Genomic DNA, 12,305 nt, shown 5'->3' with positions numbered 1-12,305 from the left:
GTTATTTTTCGCTGGAAGAATGCGCATTTTTCGTGGCTTATACGTAAGTTCGCCCGCCGGAGTCTTTTGAACACTTCTCTAAGATGCTTAGTGTGTTCCTCTAGGGAGTTCCCGACCACCACAATATCGTCTAAGTATGCGAAGGCGAAAGGTTCCATGTCGACTCTGATCACGGAGTCCAAAGTACGCTGGAATGTCGCCGGGGCCGAATGTAGTCCAAATGGCATCACTCGCCATTGATACACGCCGCATCCTGGTACGGTGAAAGCGGTGGCCTCTCGACTTCCCGTAGCCATCGGTATCTGCCAGTAGCCGTTCTTAAGGTCCAGCGTGGATATGAATTTCGCGTGTCGTAGGCGTTCCAGGATGTAGGTAATCCTCGGAAGGGGGTATGCATCAGGAACGGATCGCTCGTTGAGTTGTCGGTAGTCCACGCACATCCGCCATTGTTGTTATATCAACGTCACAGTTGGTGGTTGAATCTTTTAGCTTTTGAAGTTCAATTGAATCAACTCGTGCACGTCAGTGCAGTTTTGGTTTGGTTTTCATAATGTTCATTTATTTTGAGTAAAATGTTCTCTTACCCTAAGTACATAAGTTCAGCGCGCAATGCGCTGCCGGTTCAGCCGGCAGCGGCGCGGCTGCATTATATATTACTTATATGTATATACTTATACTTAGGCGTCAATGGACAAGCATGCTTTGTCTTACATAAATTCTTTAGAGTGAGAGAGTGTATTATGTATTATGCATATTCTATTCTATTCTATTTATAGTACTAAAATCGTTTGGTAAATTATGCAATTTTCCAAAAACTAACTCATATGGACAATAGTTGTGTGCCATAGAGGGGGTCGTGTTGAAACAGTATACGAAATATTGAATCCATACGTCCCAATCAGTTTTATCAGCTGATATATAAGATCGTATATATTCATTGAAAGTTCTGTGACTTCTTTCGACTGTTCCAACGGTCTGGTGGTGGTGTGCAGTAGATGTTATATTATTAATCTTTAAATATTTGCACAAGTCATTTATAATTGAATTCTTATATTCCGTTCCCATGTCCGAAATGAACGTCTTCATTGGACCGTACTTGAGAATAAAAGATTCAAATATTGCTTTTGCTATTGTTGTTGCACTTTTGTTTGCAACTGGTATAGCTACTAAATATTTAGTCAAGTCACATATAAGCGTGACTGCATATTCATTTCCATGCTCTGACTTTGGTAATGGACCAATTGTATCCACTATAACTCTGTCAAAAGCTTGTACTGGTGTTTCAGTAATGGTTAGCGGGGTCTTATTATGTTTAACTGTTTTTGATTTTCGGCATTTTTGACATTTCTGGATGTGCTGTGTTATATCACGAGTCATACCTTTCCAGTAATAATGTCTTTTGACCTTGGCCAAGGTTTTTGTAATGCCTGTGTGACCTTGTATTGGATCGTCATGTAGTGTAGACAGTATAGCTTCTTTCTCTTTATTTGTATTTATTGTAGTCACCGGGATGAGTAGCGCTACTCTTAATGTATTCAATTTTTCATTGCCCATTATTTTGAAATTATCTATTGAAATTTTCTCAAAGATATTTTCCCACGGTGCTATTTTTAATTGGCTTATTTGTAATATACCGGCTTCTTTCTCGAGCCTTGGAAATAGTTGACCTAAATCAATATTTCCATTTGTATATATGTCACCAATATCTACTCTTGCAATAATTTTCTTACCATGTTTAAAGAAACATAGCGAATATTTTATATGCAAGGTCACTACTTTTCGTATTTCGTCATTGTTTATGACGTTGTATACGTTGGGCTGAGAAGCTTTTTCTGTAGATTGCCTTGGCAATTCTACTTTTTCATTTTCTGCGCAGAAATTCTGTCTACTTTGGTACCTGGTAGTGACTTTCAGGATTTTATTTTGTATGTCTTTAAAGTCTTGGATGGTTATTCTTGATAACGCATCCGCTACATGATTGTCTTTGCCCTTCAGATATTCTACAGTGAAATTATACTCCTCCAGCTCAAGTCGCATGCGCGTTAACTTGGAGCTTGGATTAGTCATTGAAAACAGGTAGGTTAGAGGTCTATGATCAGTCTTGACAGTGAAGTGTCTACCATAAACGTATGGTCTGAAATAAGTTATTGCCCAATGAATTGCTGTCAATTCTTGTTCTGTTGTACTTTTATTACTTTCACCCTTAGTAAACGATCTTGATACATAAGCTACTGGAAGTTGGAGGCCATTTTGGTTTTGAGTTAAAACTGCTCCACACGCTTGCATCAGTTGACCATTCGAATTTAACATCTTTTTTACATAATCTTGTTATGTGACGAGCATAGTCGGCAAAATTTTTAATAAAACGTCTATAGTAATTGCAAAATGCAACAAATTGTATTCCCTGCATTTCTCAAAAACATCAGTTAAGTTTTTAAGCATATGGTTTTCGGAACAACCTATAACTATTAAGTCATCCATATAAAGGAATGCTTGTGAAGGTTCTAATCCAGAGAATGCAATAGTCATCATTCTCTGAAATGAATTAGGCGCTATTTTTAAACCGAAAGGTAATCGTGTGAAACGATACGAGCCATTGCTCGTTGAAAATGACGTTATATCTCTTGAACCTTTTTCAAGTTCAATTTGATGAAAGCCAGACATTAAGTCCAGACATGAGAAATATTTCGCTCTTCCTAATTGATCCAAAATATCATCAATTCTAGGTAGCGGGAATTTATCCGACAACAGTTTTTTATTAATTTGACGATAGTCAATTACTAATCGCCATTTTTTCGTATCAGATCCGGGAAGTGATTTCTTCGGAACTAATAAAAGTGGGCTGTTATATGCTGATACAGACGGTTCTACTATTTTATTATTTATTAATTTTGTACCTGTATATTGATTTCGTCTTTCTGACTATGTGGACTTCTATAATTCTTTATGTATACTGGTTCATCATCTTTCAATCTTAACTTTTGCTTGTAGAAATTGTTGGTAGTGATTGATTCGGTTTCGAGTCCGAATACGTCACTAAACTGGGTGCATAAATTAGGCAATTCCTTTTTGAATTGTGGTGGGAAATTTTTAGATAATTGAGATAAGACAGTTTTTTCTCTATTTTCTTGATTTTCGTGAACTATGTCATAGTTCGAAAGTGGTTCATATTTTAGGCTATGAATATTTACTATTTGATCATTACTGGTTGTATTCAGTAATCGGACAAATGCATTTTTGGTTGTTGCGACCGTGTTCGCAACATAAATGCCATGTTGAATTTCCTGATTGGGTATTAATATAGTTTCTTCATCTGATGACAGATGAATCTTTCGGACAACTTGGGATCTTGCTTCTGGTACCAGAACTGTATGTTATTGGAACATAAATTGGGAAATTCAAATTATTTGGTCTAACTGGCAATTGAATTTTTTGATAAAGTCAATGCCTATTATTCCATCACAAGGTATTGCGAAGTGCAAATTTACTAAGTGAAAATCGTGTATTTACCTGTCTGTATCTCTATTGAAATCAGTCCGTTTGACTGTATTATATCTTGGCCTATGCCTTGGATATTGATTTTTTTGTTGATTTGGATGTCATGAAAGACATCAGTATTTTCTTTTAACAGTGATATGTCTGCACCAGTATCTATTAAAAACACAAGTTTTTTATTAGTTTTTACATTGTAGAAATCTACAAATATATGTCGGCGGCAAGGGTATGTTTTCCATCTTGATGCTTTTATTGATTTTCGCAGCTGCACAGCGAGTTCCGTTTGGTTCGAATACCCAAGCTCAACTGACTCTTGCATACGCGCTCACGTCATAAACTCACTCAAGTCGAGCGTATACAGCCATCTCTGTCTTACTCAAGACTCTTAGTATCTTACCATCGAACCTCACTCAGCAGCAGAGCGTCTCTGGCTCTGCTGCCGTGCATTCGCTCAATATCAACGAGTAAAGCAGAAGCAGGGAATTCCCCGAATTCCCAAATTACCAGAATGCTACATTTATTGGGAATCACACTACGACACGGCCTTCCTGACCTATCACACGTCCTCGTGTGTTTAGCTTTCAATACCACGAGACTCAATTTCACTTTAAAGTTTTCTTTATTTTTAAACAGATATTTTTATTTCATGTATTGGACAAAAGCTTTCAAAATAAAAATCACTTATATAAATATCAAATATTCTGTATTCATTACATTTCTTCAATTAAACATAATCTTATTAATTCATTTAGTTATTCTTTAATAACATTATTCTCTTTTGTAAAATAAAACATTTGTGCATTTCCTTTGACACATTTTAACAATTGTGTAATTCCTGTAACACATCTTACAATATAACATTAGTGTAGTTCCTTTAACACTTTTTAAAATTTGTGTAGTTCCTTTAACACATTACAATAACTTTAGTGTAGTTCCTTTAACACTTTCTTTTTTTTTAAGATTCTCTTTCTTGATTGTCTGACGCATCTTCCATCGTGCCGTCTCTATCTTCGCGTATTAGCTCATTATTCGGCAATGCTCTTAAGAATTCATGAGAATATTTGTAAGTTCGCTTACTTGTTAAGGACTTTAACAGATATCTATCTCCATCTAGTATTTTGACAATCTCAAACGGCCCTTTAAATTTAGGGTCAAGCTTAGTTTGATGACGCTCCTCATTCTTAATCAATACGTGATCGCCTAAACTATGTTTAATAATTTTCGCCTTATTACTATCAAACCTGCGCTTATCATATCGTGCGCCGTCTTCCATATTTTGTTTGGCTTGTTTTCTTAGATTTTCTCTGTCTATTTTGTCATCAACTTTTTCATCTATTGGTAGTAAGCCAAAAGGTCTAGCTTCCTTACCAATTAACAATTCTAGTGGGCTAAACTTAGTTACTCTATTCGCCGTACAATTCATTGCCAATTGCACCTGGGCCATCGCATCCTGCCACGACTTTTGAGTGTACTCATTACTCGCTCGACCTGTCCATTGGCGCTACTCGCACCGGTGGCAATTAAATGCAAATTAATTTTTTGAGAGGAACAAAACTCATGAAAATCTGAACTTGCAAAACAACGACCTTGATCCGCTATAATTCGGGTAGGCAAGCCAAATAAGGAAACAACTGATCTTACGGACTTAACACAACTTTCCGTATCTATTTTCAAAGTGTGGTAAAAATAAACAAATTTTGTAAATGCGTCTATTAAGACAATAACGTATTCTTTTAAGTCATTTTTACCACTCAATTTTCCTGTTATGTCAATATGTACCGTGTGCCAAAATAGATATTTTGGGAATAGAATGTAACTCTGCCTGCACTTTACCTACGGGTGGCTTCGATAGTTTACAAGTAATACAGTTTTCTACGAACCGACGCACATATTTTGACATGTTTTCAAACCAATAATAGCTATAAACCTTATCTAATGTCTTTTCCCATCCCAAATGCATTATTTATTCGTGGACATGATTGATAATTGCCCATCTAAATGACCTTGGAATTAGCGGTAGACATTTAGTTTTACCATTTCGCTGTATTTTCCTATGCAAAATACATTTTCGTAATTCATAGGTTTTATCTAAATTATCTGGTAATTCATTATTTCTTAATTTAGTTGATATATCTAAAATCTCACTATCACGCTGTTGCTCCGAAATTAACCAGTTGTCGGTTACCTCAGTCAAATTTATTCCTTTCTCAGGTATTTTATTCTGAACACTATTTTCCTCAGGTATTTTATTTTGATCATTATTTTTCTCAGGCACTGGATTCCGAGATAGACAATCTACGTGCGCCATTCGTTCACCCTTTCTGTACTCTAAGTCAAGGTCAAACGATTGCAAAAATGCCCACCACCTATGTACCCTCGGCGTTAAGTCGAGTTTTGTGCGACTAGCCTTCAAAGAATTGCAGTCTGTATATACGACAAATTTACGTCCCTGCAAGTAATGGCGGAAATGTCGGATACCGTTAACTACCGCTAGCGTCTCTAATTCATAAGAATGATATTTTGACTCGCCAGGAGACGTGCATTTACTAAAATACTCAACGACATGGGGTTTGTTATCAATTTTGTGCAATAGTATAGCTCCATAGCCAATTGAACTGGCGTCAGTGTGCAACTCAATTGCGTATTGCGGGTCGAATATGATCAAAACGGGTGACTGTGTCAACACAGATATGATTTTAGCTCGTATTTGCTCATGGTCTTGTTGCCAAGTGAAAGTTGCAATTTTCTTTGACGTTAGGTGATACAAGGGCTTAAGCGTCTCCGAAAATTTTGGAACGAACTGTCTTAAACATGAAGCCAATCCAATAAATTGTCGTAACTGCGACACAGATTGTGGAGGCAGTAAATCAATCAATGCTTTTATCTTACGTGCGTTTGGCCTAATTTCCCCGTTGCTTATTTCGAACCCCACATACTCTATACGAGTTTTAAGGAAGGAACACTTAGTTACATTAAACGAAAATCCGGCATTACTTAATATTTCGAGTACAGTATGCAACCGTTCCAACGTCTCTTTTTTGGTTTCGGCTATAACCAACACATCATCCAGATAAACGATAGCATATGTGTGTGCTAGAGTTCCTAATGCTCTTATTATGGCCCTCTGGAACACAGAAGGTGCATTTTTCAAGCCAAAAGGCATGGTCAAAAACTCGCACTGCCCTTCTGGCGTTACAAACGCGGTTCGCTCTATTGAATTTTAATGTACTGGAATTTGATAGAAACCACTGGCCATATCTAAGCAGGAGAAATATTTGGCACCGCGAAGCCTGGCAATCTGGTCTGCGATAAGAGGCAACGGATACCTATCAGCAACGGTATTCTCATTTAATATCCTATAGTCCACACAAAGACGATCAGTGCCGTTTTTCTTCTTTACCAACATCATAGAGCTGGCGAAAGGTGAGCAACTTGGACGAATAATATTTGCTTTCAATAATTCATCAATTTTACAGCGCACATGGTTTTTTTCTTCCTCGGTTAGCCTGTAAGGACGTCGTTGCACTGTCTTTAGTGGATCTATTAAATTAATTTCTAACTGCCCTGTCGAGACTCGAGTTTTTGGAATACCGCTGATAAACCAATCAGAGTAACACTTTAGGATATTTGTTAAGGCCATTTTATCGGATTCGACTAAATCAATATCAGCATTTATAATATCTCTGTAATCAGTTACAGTCAAAACATCTACCTTTTTGTTTTATAAATTTGGAATTTGTCGGCGTCTATTGTTACTCCAAAGCCCTGGCTAAGGATTTCACGACCAACCAACACATCGTATTTCAGATACTTATCCATAATTACGTGTAACAAAATTTCAATGCAGTATTGTTCAATATTTATATTACATAATACTTGCTGAGTACTACAAATGGCATCATTACTTATACCGTTAAGTTTTACAATGTTATTTATTCTTTTTCCCTTAAATTTATCCACGGCGCTTTCCTTCACTAAAGAGCATTCAGCACCCGAATCAAAGCAAAATGGAATAGACTCACCGGATGCCTTTATTATTCCAGACGGTGGAGCTACTGTGCAGATATCTACCCGCTTCTCATACGTTCGGCCTTTTGGACAAGCAGATGCAAAATGTCCCATTTCGTCACACTTGAAGCACTTAACACTTGAGCGATCCTTCGGTCCAGTCATGTTGCTGCCGCTGTGGATTTTGCCTTTGCTCTGGCCCTTCTCCAAGCGAGCACGACATTCGGCGTATTTATGGCCAGCCTTTCCACAATAATTGCATTTCATCGGTGTCGGAAACTTGAACTTCTTGCGCTCCGAGCCTGTTGAATCGTCGTCCATACTGCGCTTTTTGAAAGAGTGTGCGTGTAACTGTTGTTGTAGCTCATTGCGAGTTTTCACGTTTTTTGTAAAAACCCAGCGCGTCAACTTGTTGTCTATTTGCGCCATGTGAGCCAGAGTCACGGATACCGCTATTTCTTCCAAATCCTTGGTTTTCCATTTTGACATAAGTAGCGTCACAATACGGCTGCCGTATTCGGCGAAGCCCTCCTCCGGCTTTGGTCGACCATTCAGAACATTTAATAGCATGGCGGCAGAAGTCTCAATTCCAACAAAGCGTTGTATAAACAGCTCCTTGAACTGCGCCCAAGTGATGCCGGCAAAGCAAATTTGGGAAAGCCACTGTGATGCGCAGCCTTCTAGTGCCTTGCTTAGGGCGATCACCAGGTTGCTACCCTCGAGCACGTTATCCGCAAAAATTAAATCAACTGTTGAACACCAAGAGGAAGCATCCGCTCCAGCGATGTCAGGATTGAATTTTGGAAGAGTCACATATGACGCTTTTCCATCGGCTGGCGGTGCCCTTGGTGTCTGCATGTTTTTGATGATCTCCATTAGGTTGCGGTTTTGTAGCTCCAACGCTGACAAATACGGATCGGTGGCATGAGCAGTAGGCAAAGCAGATCCCACTTCTGATGTCGGCGGCAAGGGTATGTTTTCCATCTTGATGCTTTTATTGATTTTCGCAGCTGCACAGCGAGTTCCGTTTGGTTCGAATACCCAAGCTCAACTGACTCTTGCATACGCGCTCACGTCATAAACTCACTCAAGTCGAGCGTATACAGCCATCTCTGTCTTACTCAAGACTCTTAGTATCTTACCATCGAACCTCACTCAGCAGCAGAGCGTCTCTGCCTCTGCTGCCGTGCATTCGCTCAATATCAACGAGTAAAGCAGAAGCAGGGAATTCCCCGAATTCCCAAATTACCAGAATGCTACATTTATTGGGAATCACACTACGACATATATTTAAATTAAGATTGATGGTATGAACCGTATGTCCTATTGCTGAACATCTGAAGGTTGAGAGTTTCCCGAATTATTCTGGGCAACTCTAACATTGTTTGTATTGTTATTGTGGCCTCTATTCGAGTTGCCACGGCCTCTAGAGTTTCCTCTATTTTGGCCTCGTCCATTATTGTTATTATTGGAACCGTTGTAGTTGTTGTAATTGTAATTACGACTACGAGAGTTTCCTCTGAAACCTCCACGTCCGCGGTTTCCACCACGCTGTGAAGAATTTCTAAAATAAAGGACTGTATTTTTGCTGTCCAGTTGCTTCTGTGCAACTGTTTACAAATTTCGATACAGCTTCATTCATGGTGTTGAAGGTGCCAGCCTGCATGATAAGTTTTACCTTATCAATTGCGCAATTCTTTGTCATTGGCTTAACTGCAGACTGTGTAAGTGGTAGGCCGTCCGTTATGTACGCACTTTCTAAAGCTTTTGTCATCTGCTCAACCTCTGCTGTGTATTGGTTAGCAGTTTTGTTGCGTTGCTGTAGATTCATCAGTTTAGCTGATAATACTTCTACAGTTTCGCCTTTGACATTGCTCTGTAGTCCGGAAATGATTTCTGATATAGTTGTTTCATTTCCGACTAAATTTCTGGCAACACCTTTTAGCTTGGTCTTTATCATTGACACAGCTAATTGTTCGTGTTCGCCTTTTATTGCATCGACAATGTTTAACGCATCAAGAAAACTTGTTAAGTTTTCCGCTTTACCATCGAAAACTCGTTCGATATTGGATTGTGCCATTGTGACTGTTTTGATTTCTATTACACTTGAATGTGTATCAGAATCAGAATCTACAGTTGACATTAGAATGGCTGGGATGGTAAGATTTGCCAAGTCTTGTTCTTGGACTTGTATATCCTCCTCTGTACTAGCCTCAAATTTTACTGGGGTATTCAGAATAGATGGCACAGTTAGATTAAGATTATGTTTCTCCTTTATACTTTGGAGATTATTTCTTAATCTTGTCAATAACCTTGACGTTTCTGACCAATGTTGATCGGTTAATACGTCTTTATGATTATAGATTAATATTCGTGCTTCATTGAAGCAGTCGATTAGGGTTATTGCGTGTCTATCTACTGTGTCTCTGTGAGTTGGTCTATTCTGAGTTAAGCATTTCTATGCTTTTTCAAATCTGATTTTTATATTATGGATTCGTTCAGAAAGTTCTGACCATTCCATAATATGGGCTAGCAAATTGTTTCTATACGAGGTTTAGTACTTAAATACCTCGTAGTTAATTTCCTCAGATTTCTCGTTAAATACCGTCATAATTTCTATGCCAGGTATTAACTTTAATAATTGAGCCTTTTCTTTATTAGATAGGCCAATAAATGGGGAGAAATCTAGGTCATATGTCCTCATATATATACTTTCGAAATTACATATATACGTGGGACTATATGACACGATGAAATTAACTCTTTTGGCTAGGTCTGGGTCTCTTAACAAGACTTTCTTTAAACTCCTCTTTGCTAATTTACTCATAGCTTTTTTTTCTTGGAGTATTTTTATTTTACTTCATTAAGTGACACGAGAGTGTCTGTACATATGGCTCATATTTCAAAATACTACCTATTAAGATTGTGTGTTTTACTCTAGTGGGGAGATTATTTTTCTTGATCATATATATATATATAATTAAATTTTTCAATTCATTTTTCTTTATTAATAATCATTAATCATTCTACGATTTTCTTCATTTTTGTTCGTTCGCTTAATTATATTTTATTATGTTTAACTTCATTTATAGTTATAATATGTGCCTTGCTTTTTTTTTTTAAATTCTGTCCAAGTCGTTTGCTTGGCTCGCGTATCTTTTCTTTAAGCATTTATTATGAAGTTTATACAGTTTGTAAAAGCAATTGGCACACATTATTATGACAATTATTAATAACATTATATTGACGAATTCCAAATCTATGTTATTTGGTTCGACTTTATTTATTACGTTAGCAGTGGAATCCAATGTCTTAACGTCTACTAACCCCATACTAGTTGGATTATTAATTTCTTTTAATTAAACTATGTTTTTATATGGGTCTTCTTCTGAATATTTACTTATTCTATTTGTCTCTATAGACATTAATTTTTCTTAAGAATTTTGTCTTTAATAAGAATTCTGTTTCTTCATGTTATTGTTATTCCTACATTTTAATTGAAAATTCTCATTTAGTTATGTTTTGTTTAACAGTTTCCTGCCTAATTTTTCGTACAGCTATACGGGCTGCACTACTATCGAGCAAAAAGTGTTTCGCAAGATTATACAATTGTTTTATATTAATTAATTATATTATATTATATTCTATATTCAGCATTCGTTGATTCCTGCACTCTTTGTAGTGCTGCCAGCTTCTGTGCCCTCTGTGGCACTGTCGGTTCCTTGGCCAGCTTGACGTGCGTGGCGTTGCCGGTGCTGGGTTGGCACAGGCTTTTTGCTTCTTCTATTTGCTTGTTGATTCCTTCATTTGCTTTTTGCTTCTATTATTTGATTGTTGTTGGCCAGCGTGATGCGCGTGGCGTTGCCGGTGCTGGGCTGGCACAGGCTATTGTTGTTGTTGTTGTTGGTTGCACGTCGCAACGCAATGTGGGGAGTAGAGCGGTCCCTCGCAGTCAACAGGACATCTTTTTTGTACTTTTGGCACAACTGCTGGTATGTGGGCGGGAATGGTTTTTAGTAAATTCCTTATTTGATTGTTATTGTCAGAGTGAGAGTTAGAGTGAGAGGCTTTTTTAACCCTTAGGGTCTCTATGAGGTGGTCCAGCTCAGTTTGTAATTTCTGTGCTGTAGACCATGCAGGCGGTGGCGATTGTTTATAGATTAGTCACTTTAGCTTGGCTATTCTTTTATTAATCTTGTGGTTTAAACCACCGCGCTGCTTGCCCATTACTCAACTCTTACTCACTCAGATTTTATTTCCTTTGTTGTCCATCAGTTCTTTTAATTTTCTTTGCCAATGTTGCCTTTGTTGTTGCCGAATTGCTGTTGCAGATGTCTCCGTTGTTGTTGCAGATGTCGCTGTTGTGTCTTATTCTAAGACCGCTGTCACGGTCGCCATGTTATATCAACGTCACAGTTGGTGGTTGAATCTTTTAGCTTTTGAAGTTCAATTGAATCAACTCGTGCACGTCAGTGCAGTTTTGGTTTGGTTTTCATAATGTTCATTTATTTTGAGTAAAATGTTCTCTTACCCTAAGTACATAAGTTCAGCGCGCACTGCGCTGCCGGTTCAGCCGTATATGTATATACTTATACTTATTCGTCAATGGACAAGCATGCTTTGTCTTACATAAATTCTTTAGAGTGAGAGAGTGTATTATGCACTTATGCATAGGGCACCGCAGCAAATCGTTGTCTCTATGGAACAGAGGAAATCCAGGCCCAGTATCACGGGCTCAAGGATATGTGGCAGGACTAGGAAGGCTACGCGAACTTCTCGATTCTCCAGGCGGACACGCGCTG

At 38.0% G+C, this 12,305-nt stretch overlaps 1 protein-coding gene across 1 annotated transcript; it reads right to left on the bottom strand.

Moving 5' to 3' along the window:
* Window positions 1-6,953: 6,953 nt before the first annotated feature.
* Window positions 6,954-8,787, bottom strand: LOC133850536 (uncharacterized). The gene has a single exon (XM_062286659.1). It carries the CDS (start codon window positions 8,485-8,487, stop codon window positions 7,204-7,206), a length of 1,284 nt encoding a protein of 427 aa, XP_062142643.1. The 5' UTR covers window positions 8,488-8,787; the 3' UTR covers window positions 6,954-7,203.
* Window positions 8,788-12,305: the final 3,518 nt, after the last annotated feature.

This window comes from Drosophila sulfurigaster, chromosome 2L, assembly GCF_023558435.1.
Source record: "Drosophila sulfurigaster albostrigata strain 15112-1811.04 chromosome 2L, ASM2355843v2, whole genome shotgun sequence".
NCBI classification, from domain to species: Eukaryota; Metazoa; Arthropoda; class Insecta; order Diptera; family Drosophilidae; genus Drosophila; species Drosophila sulfurigaster.
Note: the sequence above shows the minus strand (reverse complement) of the source record. Positions and strands in the feature narration are given on the sequence as shown.

What these genes read in the sequence shown, in the direction of transcription:
- LOC133850536 (XM_062286659.1), bottom strand. Translation starts at nt 8,487, where the DNA reads ATGGAAAACATACCCTTGCCGCCGACATCAGAAGTGGGATCTGCTTTG.